The sequence below is a fragment of the Limanda limanda genome, chromosome 4 (genome assembly GCF_963576545.1).
Source record: "Limanda limanda chromosome 4, fLimLim1.1, whole genome shotgun sequence".
Lineage (NCBI taxonomy): Eukaryota > Metazoa > Chordata > Actinopteri > Pleuronectiformes > Pleuronectidae > Limanda > Limanda limanda.
In genome coordinates this window covers 16,032,769-16,050,822 of record NC_083639.1, presented here as the reverse complement: position 1 = coordinate 16,050,822, position 18,054 = coordinate 16,032,769, and the positions used below count along the sequence as shown (strand labels likewise).

Sequence of the window (18,054 nt, the reverse complement as noted above, 5' to 3'; positions counted from 1 at the left end):
AGTTAAGGTTTGGGTCACAAATGAATTTACTGCCTGTACGTCAGCGATCTCCAGCACATCCCGACCATTAACATGACTCCACTCCACAGAGGGTCCTGACCCAGATCAGGTGGTTTTAAAAGACGAGCAGGGACGTTTGAGATGAGTGTGTGTGCGTGTGAGAGAATGGGCAGGTGTGAAAGCTCCAAATAAACGTGGAGACATGAGTCAGAGGTTGTTGTCGAAAGCTCTTTCCATCTCCACACTGCAATCGCCATCTGCTGAAACCCGAGCTGCGGGCCTGCTCCACTTAGCATTACTCGCACAGCAACATTAAACATGATCCAAAACTCATCCAAATAAAAAAAGTGAGGAGAGGAGAATGTGTCCACTGGGCAGCTGGAGGAGCTAGAGGACGTTACAGTAGACACAACACGTCCCGACCCCCCCCCCCCTTCTCCTCATGTGATCGCCAGCACAGTGAGAAATGAACTAATTTTAACCTCTTGTTTTGTCTCAGCTCTGGAGCGGCGTTACGTTTCCTGTGCGGGATCAGACGCACCTGTGGACTCAGCAGAGCCAGCTCCGATATCCCCCCCCCCCCCCGGCTTCCTGACTCACTCTGACATCACAGACTGGCCGGCCACTGAGAGCCGTCACCCCCTCCCCGTTGTCCACCAATCAACTCCACTGAGGAATGAGACTAAATATAGTTCCCGGGCTGGACAGCAGCACATGGAAGATCAGTGATGAGCTCAAAGAAAACTGTCATGGCTTCACTTTACAGAGATGTTTGTGCTCTGGAAGGAGAGAGGGATTGAAATCTTTAAATCTTGAAGCGAGAACAAATTCCTGGCTCGTGTCTCGGAACAATGCTGAGGTAACAATAAACTACCTTTATTAGTTCTACGTCTCTTTCATTGGGTACGTTTAAGAGAAGCAGACCAGTTCTAACCTGTGTGGCTTTTAATCAAAACGGAGACAGTTTGATGTTTTAAACATTCCTGCAGTGGGGGGGGGGGGGCGGCTTTACTTGAATTTCATGGAGAATAAGGTGAATGATAATAACAAAAGTCAGGTTAAAAACACAGATGTTAGAGCACTCTAACTAAAAAAAAATTTGATTCCAAACACCACCCACAATGAAGGAAGTTCATAATATTCATCATAATATTCTGTTTCACTACTGTCCATTCCCCATTCTCTGAATAATGTCTGCTACTAAACTGAAAAACTCTTTTAGTTTCCAGACTCTTATTAGATCATCCTCACCTTTGAGTCCAAGTGACAACTGATCACAATTTGAATATATAAAGGCAGACTTGAGATACGTTCCAGAGGTCAAACTCAAAAACTTAGAAAGGCCCCTGTTACCTTGACCTTTCGCCATCCAAATCATATAATTTAAACGGTGAGTCTAAGTGAACATTTGTGCCAAATTTAAAAGGATTGTCCTGATGCATCCTTAAGATAACATGTTCACAAGGCAGAAAAGGTTCTAGTGAGGTGACAGTGACTTTGATCTTTCACCTTTGATTAAATACTCATCAGATCATCCTAAGTGACTGTCTTTGCCAGATGTAAAGAAATATCTTTGGGTGTTCCTGATAAAACAACACAGGCCTTATTTCTTACCTGTATTTTATGATTTTGTAAACCTGCTTTTAGTTTCTGTTAAAACAGAAGTTGTTTCGGAGGATGGATACATCTTTAGAGTTTGAAGTAGTTCCTGCTTCATTTGAACAGCTGCTTCAAATAAAACATTAGGAGTTAATTTCCATCTTTAGTTTAAAATCTGGGTTATCTATCTCCTAACTCCTCAACAGTTTATCTGTGTGTGTAAGGTATATATCGAGATCCATTTATCTCATCGGCCAACAGCATGAATATAGTCTGTCTTCTATGTCCTCTAGGCTTGCGGAAGTTATTAATAATGAAGTTATTAATTATCTGGCCTGTCAGATTATTTTAATAACTTCATTATTCATATTTTACCATATGGGACTGGAAGAGACATTCACTGGTTGAGTAGGTCAATCACCTACTCATTACCAATTTGTCTTTAAAGTAAAAGCACATTTGTTTAGTTACTGCACATCAAGCTGAAGATCAGGGTCAACTTGGGTCTAAGGATTGTGTCGACCTCTGAAATAGCCGACATGAACTGTTTGACAAAAATAACGGCAGTTCAGTAAATCAAACTTTTTTTCATTTTATGAGAAACTTTGAGGATAATATCTACACTGCAGATAAACCAGGGAGGATAAACACAGAGTTTTCGAACTTGACTGCACCATAGACTGTTTATAAAAAGCTCTGCACATAAAACAATAAAAAGACACAGTATATTGTTTGAGTGTTTGAGGAGGACTCACTAACCACAAGGATCTGCACAGGTACATTACACTTTGTTCCAGTTAATGAGACAGTTGTCATCACAGTGTCATCACTGCACAGAACCAGTTATACAGTCTTAATACATCCAGTGTTAAGAAGGTGAAAAGTGTTCACTTTCCTCAGCTTCATTTCCTCAGCTGTAAAACAAAGATTGCCGCAGCCGTAAAAGAACAATTACCACGAGCTGCCAGACGCTGCTTGTGTTGTGTGCGTATGCGGCTCACATGTTTACTGTTCTACCATTATGGTTAACAGGCGGCCCAGAGCAGACCCAGCCTCTGGTCTCTGTTTTGACATGACTCCTGGTGCAGTGTGGTTGTTCTGCAGGTTACTGGGGGGAGGCTGCACCGCTCGGTGCTCCCCCGGGGTCTCTGGGGCATGGCACACACATGGAAGCACTTTAGAGCTTCACTACACTGCAATTGGGCCTATTACCATAATTACAGCTTTAAAGCTCCAGCAATTTGTATCAGGCATGCACCAGCGCAACCACCAGGCCTTTGGCCCTGCGGAACAACAGCTCCCCCTCCCTCCTTCCCCCTTTCACTTTCAACACACTCTCCATTGTCTATGCATTTCATTCTCTCCTCTTTCCCTTTGCCCTCTCTCCTCCATCATTATCTGGGGAGAGACAGATTAACAGGAGCTCATCGTGCTGCAGAACTTTGGGCACGTACTGTCGGGACTCTGCGTTATAATAGAGACACCAGGAGGAGTTAGTTAGTGGAGAAAAAGGAGAAAAGAAAGAGGGAGAGAACAAACCCATCAAACGTGTGGTGCACAGGTGGCAACTGGCATCAAAGGGTTCTCCTGAACATGACCACTCAGTTGCTGTTGCAGTGAGAGGAGAGGAGAGAGGGATTTGTAGCCCGGGCTCGCCGGCTCTCACCTCTCTGAGATTGTGTCTTAAACGTGATTTTATATCGAAATGAGGTTCAGCCTGTTAATGAAGAGACTGACCAGATCCTTCTGGACTTTTATTAAAACACAATACAGAAACGTAATTTCTCTCTGATTAGATTCCCGCTCTGCAGCTACACAAACAAACACTGATACAGTGGTTAGGAACAGAGGAGGGGGGGGGGGGGGGGGGGGGGGGGGGGCGACGTCCCACTGGTGTTTGGCCTGCTCCCCCCCCGAGCATTAATCCGAGGTGCATCCTCACTAAATGACAGCAGCTTGTACACAAGCGGGCCAATCATTCACTGTGGCTGAGGATTTGTTTTAGTGCTGGCAGCCCTCTGTGGCCCCATTAGAGCGGCCCTATTGTCTGCTGTGCATCATAAACGCATCAAAACACTCAAATCAACCCTTCCCCTTGGCCCCGGTAGAACCTTAATCAATAGGATGGTGCAGCGAGACGGCAGCCAAAGCTTTTACACGTCTCATTTTTTTAAGCCACAGCTGTAAATTCACCCTCCCGAGAGGAGCGCTCTAACACCAAACTTGATTAAATGCGGGATCGGGCCGACTTAAATCAAATCATGTAAAATAAGAGGTTTCTTAATGTGCTGGGAGGAAAGTGTTTCGTGTAGAGAGGCCATTTGGTTTTAAACAATCACAACGGGTCATTTAAACCTTTCCCCAAAATGAAGAGGCCCACACGCTCACCCTGTGAGGCCTCGGCTCTTCCACACGTCGTAGAGCACCGTCGGGATGTTGCCTCTCGCTGTGGTCGACCCAGCCTAGAGAGGGAGAGAGAGAGGGGGAGAGAGAGCAAACAGAGGTGTGATGATGGATGGATTGTCTCCTTCGCTTCCTGCTTCTCCGCACGGACAGCTGTGTCAGCGCAGGTGACACCTACATCACGCAACAGCTTGGAAACACACCCAGCCATTTGCCCACCCAAAAAAACACACTTAACAAGTTCTCCCTGTCTTCCTCCACACCCGTCCGTCTGGCACTTGTATTTACACAATAAGGCTTAGCTGGCCGGAGAGTTTTTAATCCATCACTGCGGAGTGGCAGAGCTGCAGGAGAAGGCCCAGCCGGGGTCAAGAGAGAGTGGGTGGTGGCAGCAGGGAAGAGAGGGGGGGAAATGCAAGGGGGCAATGGAGGGCATACCGAAATAAGGATTGATAAGAGGAGGGTGGAAGGAGTACGAGTGTAGGTGCACACGCCAATCCGGGCCGGAAAAATGTCCGCTATGCATTGTGACTCCCAGATCTGCAGGAACAAGATGAAGATTCACAACCTTTTCTCATGTGACCTGGAGAGAAAAAATACCCCTATTCTGTGTGTTTCTGTTGGAGACAGGTGGCTGAGAAGTGAGTCTCCCCTCTTCTCGTCTAACAAGTTTTCTTTTCCTTTACCGCTGCGGAATGGTGGAAGGAAGGAATGGAGGAGCAGGGTGTCCAAAACACACAGGCAGACACACACACGGTCCCTGTGTAGCTTACGCTGACACACAAAAACATATTCATATTTCATTGGCTCACGTTGAGGTCATGAAGTCCTAAAAATCATGATGACAGATTTGAAAAGAGGCTTCTTACTGAGCTTTATAGCATCTCTACTGTTTCATGCAGTGACATGAAGGGGTTCATCGAGCCACCCTGACTATGTGTAGATGATGGTGAATATGACAATTACAGCAGCCTGAGCAGAAGAGCAGTGTTGTACAGTAGCAGCGTAGGAGGTGTGCAGTGGCAGCGTGGGGTGCCAGGCCTGATCCTGCTGCTGCCGGCAGGGTGGTGGCGGTGTGGCAGGAGGCCTGCGCTGGGGGGGGCTTCACACGTCCAGCTGTGCCCTGGACGCCGGCCCTGATGAGCCTGGTCCGCGCCAGACTGCAACTACTGTACAACACGGCTCTTTCATTCCGCCCGCTGCAGAGAAGAAAGAACCCTCTCCTAGGCTGCTGTGGGAAGGAAACTAATGTGACAAGCTCCAACACCCACAAGTCCTCCGCGCCATCCAATCTAAACCATCCATACCCATCAACGCCAGCCCTGCTCTCTCTGCCTGGACTTGTCATCCTCTGCTGCTGTGGGACAAAACCCAAGTCTGAAATGTCTGACATAATTTTTTAATTAAATGTGACTTTACAGGCTTTAACCAGCTTAGGTCAGGTTTGGTCATATTCTTCTTTTAAGTCTTATGTTGCCTCATAACTTCTACAACACACATTTTACATTTTTATCTTTTTCAGCATATTTGCATTATGTTTTCGATCTAGTAGAATGTATTTGGCATCACTGACTATCTTGTTGTTGTATTGGAACTAGATCTTACTTTGTGTGACTGGCTTACATGGCGATTTTAATAAAGGGGTTTGCAGGTGAAACTCCCCAGAGAGTCCGGAGCCTCTCACTCAGAAAATCGGTGTTCTAACTTTCTGCCCCTGCAGATTAAGTCAGGACAATATCCAAAGTTCAATGCAGGTCTGAAAGCAGAAAACGTTTCTGTAAATGTATTGTTTATGTTTTGTTTTGGTCCTGGGTATCAATAAAGTGAATCCTATCCTATGCTAATCCATTAGGAGATTGACAGAAATCACAATCTAATAATCCATACATCGTAATTTTCCACCAAATAAGCCAAATACCTCCATGGTTCCAGCTTCTCAACAATTTGCTACTTTTCTTGGTCATCATTGGCAGTAAACTATATCTTTATTTATCAGTAAAATATCTTTGAGTTTTGGATCCTTGATCAGACAAAACATCTGATCTCATGTTACCTTGAGCTTTATGAAATTACATTCTGCATTTTTTACTATTTCACTGATATTCTATAATGCCACTGCTTTTTATATGGATCATTAATTGAGAAACAAAACTTAATTAATTGTAACTGTCATTGGGGAGTCGTATAAGGGTAAACAGAGGTTTTTAAAGCTGATATCTAATGACACTAGTTGTTTCTGTAAAATTGCAATTATACACTTTGAATGTTAACATATTAAAAATCCTAAGAAAAACAGTTTAGATAGAGGACACCTCTGTTCAGACAGTGGAAGTTTAAACTGTTCAGCAGCATTCTCATCTGTTTTTTATTTTCTTTAATACAGATGTTTTATTCCCCCTGAATCAAATGAAGCCTTTATTTTTACTGCGGACCTGTGGAGCCGTTAGTGAATCAAAAAACTTGGCCTTATAAAGTTATAACCCAGCAGCTTGGAGGCAGCACAGGCCGAGTCCTTTGCTGGTGGTAAATTACAGCAGCTGCATTTCAGATCATGTTTACAGGAAGCGTTTGTACCGAGCTCGTCCACCTACAGCCAACGGCTTCTCGCAAGAGATCAAGCCAGACAGTGTTTTGTTAATTCCAGTATCTCATTAGTTAGGATGGAGGGAGGTGAGGAGGAGGAGGAGGAACACTGTGTCTTCTCCAAGGACAGTTGGTGTGTGTGTGTGTGTGTGTGTGTGTGTGTGTTTGTCGAGGGAGGCTGGTTGGGGTAACTCTGAACTCACTACCCTTTACACACAAACACACTCACACACACACAGGACGTAGTGAGGGAAGCCAGACTTACAGTTAGTGTGAGCCAGAAGTAAGAGAGGAGGTGGAGATGTGGAGGAAGAGGAGGGACACCACACAGCACACATAGGCTGGATGAGTGTGTGTGTGTGTGTGTGTGTGTGACACGAACGACGACTTTACACAGCATAGATGAGTAAACAGGAGAGAGACTCAGTGGCCCTCTGCTTCACCTCTCAGTGACAAGCAGCCTTGAGATGGAAATTCCTCTGGAGCAGCAGCAAGTCCTGACTCTAACACTAACCATGAATACAAACACTTCTTCCCAACACTGTCCATGGTCCAGATCAGATGATAAATGTGTGTGTGTGTCACTACTGTCCCAGTGCTACATCGGCCTGCTCCGTGCTGTGTGCTCTGCTCTCTGCCTGCGAGGCATCACCTGACAGCAGTGTTTAAAAGTCGCTGCCAGTGGGGGGGGGGGTGTGTGTGTGTGTGTGTGTGTGTGTGTGTGTGTGTGTGTGTGTGTGTGTGTTTGTATACCTTCGCAAGCATGATCCTGGTCTTCGCCACGTCAAGTGGAGTGGTAACAAATGCCGCTATCGCCCCTGCAAAAGACAAATACACACGTTTAACAAAGTGCAAACACGAAAAGACCCTCTCCGAGCTCTCTTTGAATACTAAAAATAAACCAATAAAAGAGTTCAATTACCTAACCACAGTTACAGTAATGTTCTAAGTCTGCAGTAAACAGCAGAGCTCTTGGCCCTAGTCTCCAATGAGTTCATAAAAAGGGTATTTTCAAACCAGAACCATCCCCATTATTAGACCACAAAAACCAGACAGACACACTTTTATTCCCACCGCCCCCCCTTCTCCTTCACCGCCTTATCCAAACCACACACACTCCCTCCTATTACACACACAAGCACGGGCACGCACACGCACGCACATTAACACACACACACACACACCTGCATAAGCTTATTTAGAAATGTTCAGACGCAAATGAGCACACAAACACACCAGACACACACACACCTGCATAAGCTTATTTAGAAATGTTCAGACGCAAATGAGCACACAAACACACGCCCACTCCCTCAGAAGAGTTTCATTGGAGCAGTTACACCCCGACTTCCCTCCAGCGCTCCAAGTTGGAAGCGAGACTGGCGGCGCGCTCCAGAGGTGTCCCCACTGGGCCGCAGTAAGAAACTGTGTGTGCGTGTGTGTCACTCTGCCACAAACATAGCAACTGTTCCAGGGTAAACATATCCATATGGGCCACCAAGGAGCAATGTGACGCAGGCGAGTTGAGGACACAGGAAAACATTAGGATCAGTGTGGTGTAACACACTGTTATGTTTTACTAGTTAATGCTGCTTGATTTTAAGAGCGGGTTTAAATTATTTATTTTTTCCCCTCCTACTTAGGCGGAGGAAACTCAAACTTCAGCCGAAATAGAAAAGAAACAGGCCTCGCAGAGCGGCCTGGTCTGTAATATTCTTGGAGAGCAATAAAAAGGAGACATTATCCCGATAAATCTCACACGTGGGGGCGCTGAATCGGAGGATCTAAATTGGGCTGGAAATGCCATGTGATGTGATGAAGGTTAGACGAGACGGTGATGTAATCCCCCCGTCTCGGGCAGTCTTCTCCGGGCGGTTCAAACGGGGTCAAGTCCGTCGTAAGTCAGCGCGGCGCACTAGTGGAGATGTTTGCGGTGATTAAACGCGCCTGTGTGAGCATTTCCAGTGTCAGGCAGATTATGGACGAGCCAAAGAGAGAGTGTGAAGTGCAAAGTAAAAAGGGGATGTGGCTGAAACTTGAGGATCCCTCTTGGAAGGCAGAGGGAGGTGAACTTGACTCCTAACCCTGAACCCACACCCCAATACTCCCCCATAACCAAGATAGGACCCCTAACCCCATGTTGTACCTCCCTTCTCCTGCTTTTGGCTCCCAACGTCTTACCTTCTCGTATATGTCAACTTCTTAATCATTTTCCTTTATATCACAATTAACAATTCTGTCATTATAGTGGATATAAAGGACGTCAGACTGCTTAAGTCTAAATACTCAAATACTACGCATATATATCCATAAAGATAACAAGCTAGGAGCCTTGCAAATGGTCAAAGCTCCGTCTGGAAACTTATTTTCTCCTTTACATTTTCTTTCTCTGCACGCCTCAGTCTGACACCTACTCATGCACATCTCCTTTTTCTCTTCTTCTATTCTGATTCCTCTGTGCTCTCTTCTTCCCAGGGTGGATTAAGTCCTGGTGGGGAGGCACAGAGCCTCATCTCAGCTCCTCGGGGTGTCGTCTCTATCAGCTCCATTTCTCAATCTCTCCACACACCCAGAGCACCGAGCCTCCATCTTCCTGTCCTGCTCTGTTTGGTGCGCTGCAGTGTCGCAGGAGTTATGGACTGAAAGATACAACTGTCTAATAACAGCTCCACAGGCTGATCCAGTGCAGGAAAGTTCTTCTTCTGATATATGTGTTTTGATCATGGTTCTGCCTTCTCTTTGCTAAAGTGAAGACTGTGTGAAAAGATAGGTGATGTGACAGATTTGTTATGCAAACACTGGAGGTGCACGGACCTGAATACATATCATTCTCTCTTCCCCCTATACTGACACTGGATAAGCCAAATATCCATCACGGTGTTTCGCAAATGCACCACAGACAGAAACAGCTGACTGGCTAACTGACAAGCAGCAGCTTTTTCCTACGTCATACTTGCCCAAGAAGTTATAACAGTTATAAAAGCTTCGGGTAAAGCAGATATGACGCAATTAAAAAGTGACCAAAATGAAACGTTGAATGACCTTGAATAATATTGGGGATTTCTCTGGGTTTATAGTTTTCTCGTTAGAAACATTTTGGAAGATGTAAATACACAAGTCGATAAAATATATAACACAGATCTAGTGGCTTTTAGACCAGTGAATCATTAAATGAAGTATAATGGCATTAATGTTTGTTAGTAAGATTACGCAAAAACTACTAGGCAGATTACCACCAAATGTGGAGGATATGTGTGGTTAGCTTAAGGGAAGAAGCCATCACATTTTTGTACGGATCAAGATCAGGAGATTCATGCATTTTTTTCACTTTCTTTAACATTGTGTGATAGGAGGTCTTCTGACATTGTCATTGATTTCTGAGAATAAATCATGAATCTGAGATTTGATTCAACCGCGGGAGCTTTGTTGCATTTCATAACCAACTCTCATTTTTCTCAATGGATAAGTGCCACTAAATTGTCAATAATAACAATAACAAAATAATCATTCAAAAATCCAAAAGGTCTAAGATGTTGTTGGAGATGTTGGTCGTCAGATGGAACTCTTTAAATAAGAGAAAAAAAATCCTTAAACACTTTCCCCTATTCATTGTTTTGTTAGTCTGCTCCCTTTCCCCTCTCTCCCTCTTTTTTTTTGGGCCTTCCTCTCGTCCTCTCTCTTAAACCACTTCAAGCCCCAGTACTCAGGAGGTCGCACAGCTGCAGGCTCCGTTCCCGTTCCACATCCCTCCTCTCTCCCCTGATGCTCTTCCGGACTGAGACCGACGAATAAAAATCATGGTATAGTGTGATCGTCTTTGGCCGACGGACATGAGAACTCAAATAATCTCATCAGTGATGCAGTTACAGTATTGAGGATTGTCATTTTGAGTCTAAGAGTCTCAGATAAAGGCTGAAATGAGTTGTTCTCCTTTTTTCCTTTTTCGTCTTTTCTTCTGCAGACCTGCTGCAGAGGGTGAGGATGGGATTTCACCAGCTGAGCTCTGCACCTTTGTGGAATTGTACAAGAATATGACTTTGGAAAAACTTGTCCCGTTGTCTTGTGGCAATTTTACCTATCCAACCACCCATCCATCCATCCATCCATCCATCCATCCATCCATCCATCCTCTGCCCCCCTTTTCCCCCACTCCCCCTGTCTCCAAAAGCACCATATAATCCCCTGCACCTGCAAAAGCTCCGCACACTGCAGCCTGCCAAGGGTAGAGTGTGTGACCTTGCCTCCGCGACCACAGAGTCTGGGAGAAAGAGAGAGAAATGTCGAGAGAGAGAGCGAGAGAGAGAGGACGATGATGAAAGAGCAAGAAAAAAGGAGAGAAAGGAGGGAGACAAAGAGAGGGAGAGAGGAGGTTGTAGTTAGTGGAGATATCCGACACAGTGAAAACACATTGTGAACCTTGCTCTGGTCTGAGGTCCAGACCCACGGCTGGGAAAATGCTGGTTCTGCTATTTTCCTGTTGCCTTTTCTCCCCAATGATGTCATGATACTTGTTTCCCAAGAACTGTGACTGGACAAGAGGGAGGCAGGAGACCACGCTGCACCGCTCCCACTCCGTCATCCTAATGCTTCACACATTTGATCTGAATGGCATCAAGTCCCACCATTTTTACAAATATTGATTGGTGTCGTGAAATTAAATAAATCAAGTGATCTTTGCAATTTTCTATTGTTACAATACTATAATAAGCTCTGCGTCAAGGTGAAAAGCCACAATGAACTGATCCTATTGACACGTATTTTGTGTGTGTGTAGCCAAAGGCTGATAAATGTTATTGCTGTGAGCCACAGAGCTCCACTGTTGTTCCAAAACAGAAAGAGCAGCTTGTGATGGGATCCCACCGACAGTGAAGCTCGTCAACACGATTCTCATTACAACATAAACACATAAGCACTCAGACAGACAGAGTTCCCACAACAGTAGGTGCGTCCAGTACGACAGTTACCATGAGGGGACAGGCGGGCGGGCGCACACACACAAACACAATTGCAATCTACACAATACTGAATAAAGATTATTCTAAAACACTCATTAAAATGCATGTACAGTAAGAAACCATGTATTAATCTGCAGGTGAAATTAGTGCCCAACAAATGTACTACTTACATATTTTTTTAAATAAATCCCACACATTTGGGAACTGTTGTTTTAGCTGAAATGAATAATCTGGGCAAATCACAACAAACAGAGTTAATTTGGGCAAATAATCATGCTGATACATCAGACAAAATACTATGTGTTTTTTTGCTGATGTAGTACATCAAGCATCATGTTGCACATGTTGACATGCATAATATGAATCAGAATTCTTTTTATTGCCACGTATATTTGCATATATTGGAAATTGCCATGGTGTGGTTGGTGCAATGTACATAAAAACAAAACAACAATATATACAGTAAGACATTTGACAATTCAGTTTAAGTGCAATTTGTCCAAACTATTCATCACATCAGTTTTCAAAATGAACTTCATGTATTGACTGCAGAGCTTTAGAGGCTTTACAGGTCTTTTACCTGAACACTAAACTAACCGCACAGCATTTAGTCGATTATTGAAAAATAAAACTGTAATATTAAATGTGAGTCAAACAGCAGTGATTATCTGTATATGAAAAACCTCAGGTCACAGGAGTGCTTTCCCCATATCCAAGCGGCCACTGAGTGAAACCACCTGATGTTTTTGTTTTGAGAATGAACTCAGGATGGGGAGGCGGCCTGTCTCTTTTTCTCCCACCACTAGTTTCCGCGAAGCAAAGAGGAGACAGACTACGCAAGGTTAGTCTTTGTATAAATGCGCAGCTGGGCTGCCTCGGGCACTGCAAGGTATGATTACTTCTCAGGGAGAGCAATAGAGAAACAGCATGGAGCGATTACTAATATTTTCTTTATTCATCCCCGGCTGCCTCCCCCCTGCACATTTAATCTGCAGCATCTTATCCTATTCTCCTACTACCTCACACACGAGGAAGACTATGTGTGCGTGCATGTGCATGCAAATGCAAACAAGTAAACACATAGAAGAAAGTAAGGAGAGTGAGTAGGAACTCAGGAGGCGTCGTGTGTATTCCATTAGAGGGCAGATTAAAAAAGGAGATTTTGTTTTCCACATCAAAGATCTCACACTGGGGGATTCCTCTCCGTCTCTCTGAGTCGCTCCCTCCCTCTTCCCCTCTGTTTCATGAATAAATAATAAGGGCTAAACCTGGGAAAACAAACTCTTTGACCTGTGAACCCTCGTGTCAGGGTCGCACTTTGCACCTGGACGACTTCCCACAGGAAGAGGCGGTGGGTCTGCGTGCTTGTGTCCCTGTGATACATATGTGTCTGGTTTCATTCGCGTTCCCATCATGCCTGCGAAGCTCAATTCCGTGGATCTTTCTTGGTGTTCAATCATAACCTAACAGTGTAACACCTTCCTGTTTTGCTCATGTTGGTTTGAAGTTCAGAATGGATGGAGTAAACTGCACACTTAAAAACCACAATACTGTGAAATTAATGTGTGAGAAAACAGTAAGAATGACTCCGATGGGTGTTGGTGCCTGTTGTGAAACGGCCTTAAATCTATGTAGTGACTATTATGTCAAATTCTTTCATATCCTGTGACTTGCTCAATTAATTGACCAAATTCTCTGACTTTTCCCAGCATGGAACACTGATCCTGGAGACTCAGTGACCAGATGAAGTTAATGCAGAGGATTTGTCTGCTGACTCCTGTCCCAACTGGCCTGCAGCAACTTGGGTGAGTTGGTTTTTCTCCCCTTTTCCCGTCTTTCTGTTTCTCTCACTGACAGCTGTGCTGGCTCGGTGAGAAATAAAAAGAAAGAGGTCATAACGCAGCACATTACTATCCCGCAGAGCAGCTGGGAGATCATGCCACACACACACTCACTTCCCCAAATTCCTTCACTCTGGCATTTTTTAAACTAAATCAAACTATTATATGAAAGCCTCTGAACATTGAGGTGGTCACTCTGAAGGAATGGCAGTAAAAAAAACCTGTTCGCTTGAAAGAGAAGAAGAGAAAAGGAGAGAGAAGAGAATCCGGAGGAGAGGAAGAGAGGAGAGCCAGATGAAGAGGAGAATATCGAGAGGAGAAAGTCCAGATTCCAACAGTTCAGCTCTCCGCCAACGGACGTGTCCAGATGGCCTGGAGAGAGAGGGTCTTTTGACTGAGGGACAAAGAGACACTTGTGAAGGACAAAATCTAACTCTCGCAAATATAAAAACACACACACACAGCTGTGTCGTGTATTGTTCACGTCTTCGCTTGGCCGTTAGCTCCGACCACTGATGAAATGCTTGACTGTCCGACTCTCCTGCCCTTGAGACATGATGTCACTCCAACAAAACGTCTTTTCAAAAAAGAGACGGCGTTTTATGTGTCCAGGGCCACAATGAAGCGGCAAAGGGGGCAAGGAGAGTGGAGAGACATGTGAGAATAAAAGACATTAAGGAAGAGGTCACGAGAGAGATGAGGGGGAGACAAAAAAAAGGAGTGGATATGCTGAAAACTCATGATAAACTGGAGGCCGGTTTGATGGGAGTCGTAACAACCCAATAAAACGGGGCGTTAAGTCCCATTCGCGCCTGCCACGATGATACAGGGGAATGCAGTGGGTGAGGCGGCTGTGAATGTGTCAGAGCATAAGCACACTAATTTAACTTTACTACGCATTTAGCGCTAAGAATAATTACTGTTAATGACAGTGCCGAGGAGAAGTGGAGAGAGCGAATAAATACATGGATAATAAAGACGGAGAAAGAATAAAGTTTATGGATAGATTGGATACGTACCTTTAAATATTCCCAAAGTGGAAACTGCACCAGTGAGAATGGGATCTGAAAAAAACAGAAGACATAAAGTTTGAATTGTCAGGATCATATAGTTTCGGGTTTCATCTTTAACCTCCTTTCTCCTGAACTTGTCCCTCCTGTCTCTACGTTTCCTTGAACTCATCAGACTGCTCCATATTAATGAATGGATGGATGGAGAAAATAGAAAGATGTGATGGTCTTAGTGTGAGTGTTGCAACTGAAAACCCTCAAATTGCCTTTGAATTGTGCACACGCAAAGACACACACTAGCAAACACACTTCCTGTCATCTTACATTGTGGGACCGGACGGAAGAAGCGAGGGAGAGGAAAACAAACGCAAAGAGAGAAATAAATCGAGTGACAGCGAGTGGTGTCATCAGTCTTTGATCACCGCAACAACAGGATCATTCATCCATCTGCGTCGCCGCCGCCGCCAACATGTTCCATCACACTGTGCTAAACACATGGGCACAAACTGCACTCATCCAGCTGTGAGTTAGCCGCAGCACAAAGACAATACACAAACTGTGTTTATGCCACTTAATGAGCTTATTAAGCACTTAGTCCAAATGAAGTGACCTCATATAAACACTCAATCTGTAGTAGATTAAGTCAAAGGGTATCTGTTGCATCTGCTCCCACACTGCTACACATTAAACTGTTTTAGGATCTTTATTAACAGTTTTATCACCAGCTATTTAAAAACAAAAGGAAAGATACGAGTGTTCAAAACAAGTCCATTTAATTGAGTGGAACAAATCAAATTACAAATCAAAGCATGTAGTTTTATTACTAAACCTGATATACTGCAAGAGGAGGGATTAAGAAAAAACACCACATGTAATAATAAAGTTATCGTGATGTCATACGACATGCATAACATACACCATGGCTAGGCTGACATGTCTGGGTTACACATTCGCGAATGCAAAGCGAAAAATTACAAATTTGCACCCACACGAGGTTACGCTGCTGTTTGCTTCACCACAGGAAGCAAATATCAATCGCCTTGCACTGATTGGTAGTGAACGGGAGGCGAAGGTTTGCCTCAGAAATATTTTCTTATGTGTGACTGGCCCCTAAAGGGAGAGTCGAGGCTGACATGTCCTACACATGCTGGAAGCAATTGACCCACTCTTGCCTAAAAGAGACAGGAGCTAAAACCAAGTGATGAGACAGAGGATGAAAAGAGTTTACAGTGACCACAGTACCATGTTATTTAATGTTTGTTTTTGGAAATTAATAAAATATGTTGTTTTGTAACGCAGACTTTCACATGGAGCGAACAAAACGATCCATCAGGTCCATCCAGACAGACACAAGCAAATTCTCTCAATCCTCAGAGATTATCTTTATTACCTGACTGGAGATCTGTTATCCAGGCCCACAGAATGGGGTGTTACATGATGAAGAGTGAGTTCACCTCTGTTTTCCAACTGTGGCGAGTTGAGAGTGAACGTTCGAAAAAAAACAAAGTGCAAAAGTGCACCTGTCTTTTATTTTATTACGGGAGATTACGGCCATGATGTGTTCTGCTTTCAGACCAGGGAGAAACAGAGGCACAGACACAATGAGAAAGAAAAAAAAAAAAGAGAGAGAAAGAAAGAGAGAGAGAGAGAGAGAGAGAGAGAGAGAGAGAGAGAGAGAGAGAGAGAGAGAGAGAGAGAGAGAGAGAGAGAGAGAGAGAGAGAGAGAGAGAGAGAGAGAGAGAGAGAGAGAGAGAGAGAGAGAGAGAGAGAGAGAGAGAGAGAGAGAGAGAGACAGGGAGAGAAAATGAGAAGGTTTATGTGGTAACAGCCTGTAATGCTGTTACAGTTACAAAAGTAACGTGGCACTGCAGCAAGACAGAGAAAGACAGATGTGTTCTGGAGGGGATCTGGAAAGACTAACCCACCAGTGATTTATGACTTGGTTTGATAAAACTGCAATATGTGTGTGTGTGTGAGATTGAACGTCTGACAACCAGATGTGGTCTGATTAAAATTGATAAGCCATTTATTGAGAGGGTTGAGGATGGGCACACGCACGCACACAGGAACACACACACACACACGTGGCACACACAAAGGTGACATGAATGAACCTGACCAGATGTGGCATATGGCAGGATACAGGATTGATCTGAGTTATGAAATGAAAATATGTGGAGGATATCTGAGCAAATCGCTGCAGTGTGTTTTTTGTATCTAGTTCTAAAACACTTTCACATTAACAAGCGACAACTCACCAACTTAACACACAACCTGATGCTGGTGACGAGAGTTAATGATGAGAATGAATCTCTCAGTGAAAGCGAAAGGACGATGGGTAGAGAGAGAGAGGATTCATCTTTCCCTCCTTCACGTTCCAGTTTCAAGTTCACACTGTGACACTCCCTATCACAAGTAACCTTAGGTGTGTTTATTTTGTACTGAGCTGAGAGATGCGTGCGATGTGTTCCTCTCAGTGGAATGAAGCTTTGACCACAACGGCAAGCCCTGTGACACTGCTCTGACTTGCAATGAAAACAGAAGCAAGATTTCTAAAAACAGCCCAGGGGAACGAGCAGGTTTTTTATTTATTTATACTTGCTTATGTTTTTCGAGGTGAGGAAACCATGGAGACAAAGCGACATGTTTGCACCTGCTAGAGACACTGTCACTCACAACCTCCCTGTCCCAATAGTTGGGAGTTAAGAAAGTGTGTTTCCAAAATAAAATAAAATATTACCATTCGAGGATTAGATGATAAGAAAGGGTTGTATGCAAATTGTATGTAATGTTCAGAGGTGCTTTTATTTTGAAGTTCAATCTTAAAATCTAAATTATTTTTGTGTTTAAACCTTCATGAACTTAGAAGAGGAGAAATAAAAGGTGATAAAGAAAATCCCCATTTGTATAATCAGGCATTTCAAAAACATTATAGCTGAGACATTAGACAACCAGATCTCTAACATCAGGGACCTTAAAATGCAGTTCTTCAAGAATTTAATATGACAGTTATTGGGCAATGTGTTTTTCACAAAATCTTTCCTAAGATTTTCACCACAAAATCCCCACATTCCTGTTGAAAACAAATATAGAAAAACTCACTAGCACAACAGAGATGTATAATGAAAAATGCATGATGATTATCACATGACCTAATTTAAAGGTTATACATTTAGTGTGACTCACAGGGAAAGCAGCGACTGTGCATCAACTTTAACTAACATTATTTCATCACTGACTCAAAATATGTTGAAACTGGTGATAAACCTGGTTTTCATAAACTGTTTGTTGTTTTATTTCAAATCAAAGTCCACTTTGAAACAGACCAACAGTCATTTGCCTCATTCCTCACTTTATTGCATAGATTTTGAGATGCAATAAATCCTTTGACACGTTTTAGGGATGTTTTTTAATCAATTATTGATTAAATGATTCCGGATGTTTGTGGTTTGACTGAAGCTCGAGTATAAAGGATATTGTTGTCATCTGGGAATTGGACACGTGACAAGAGCTCTTTTCATCCAACTTGTGATGACAGTAAAGTGGAATTCAACACTTTCATCACGATTCAAGATTTTATAGATCTGTGTATCACGTATAGATTATTAACTTTTCAATTGAACCACATTTGTTTTGCAAAGTGACAAAAAGTTATGTTTTATA

At 43.6% G+C, this 18,054-nt stretch overlaps 1 protein-coding gene across 1 annotated transcript in view; it reads right to left on the bottom strand.

Annotated features, from left to right (window-relative positions):
- The window catches only part of slc25a26 (solute carrier family 25 member 26), a 53,370-nt gene that overhangs the window by 3,612 nt on the left and 31,704 nt on the right, over window positions 1-18,054 (bottom strand). The window contains exons 6-9 of the mRNA XM_061070446.1: window positions 14,401-14,445; window positions 10,774-10,843; window positions 7,339-7,403; window positions 3,988-4,061 (exon numbers count right to left, since the gene is read on the bottom strand). Of these exons, the coding sequence (XP_060926429.1) occupies window positions 3,988-4,061; window positions 7,339-7,403; window positions 10,774-10,843; window positions 14,401-14,445 (254 nt within the window). The remainder of the gene's footprint in view (window positions 1-3,987; window positions 4,062-7,338; window positions 7,404-10,773; window positions 10,844-14,400; window positions 14,446-18,054) is intronic.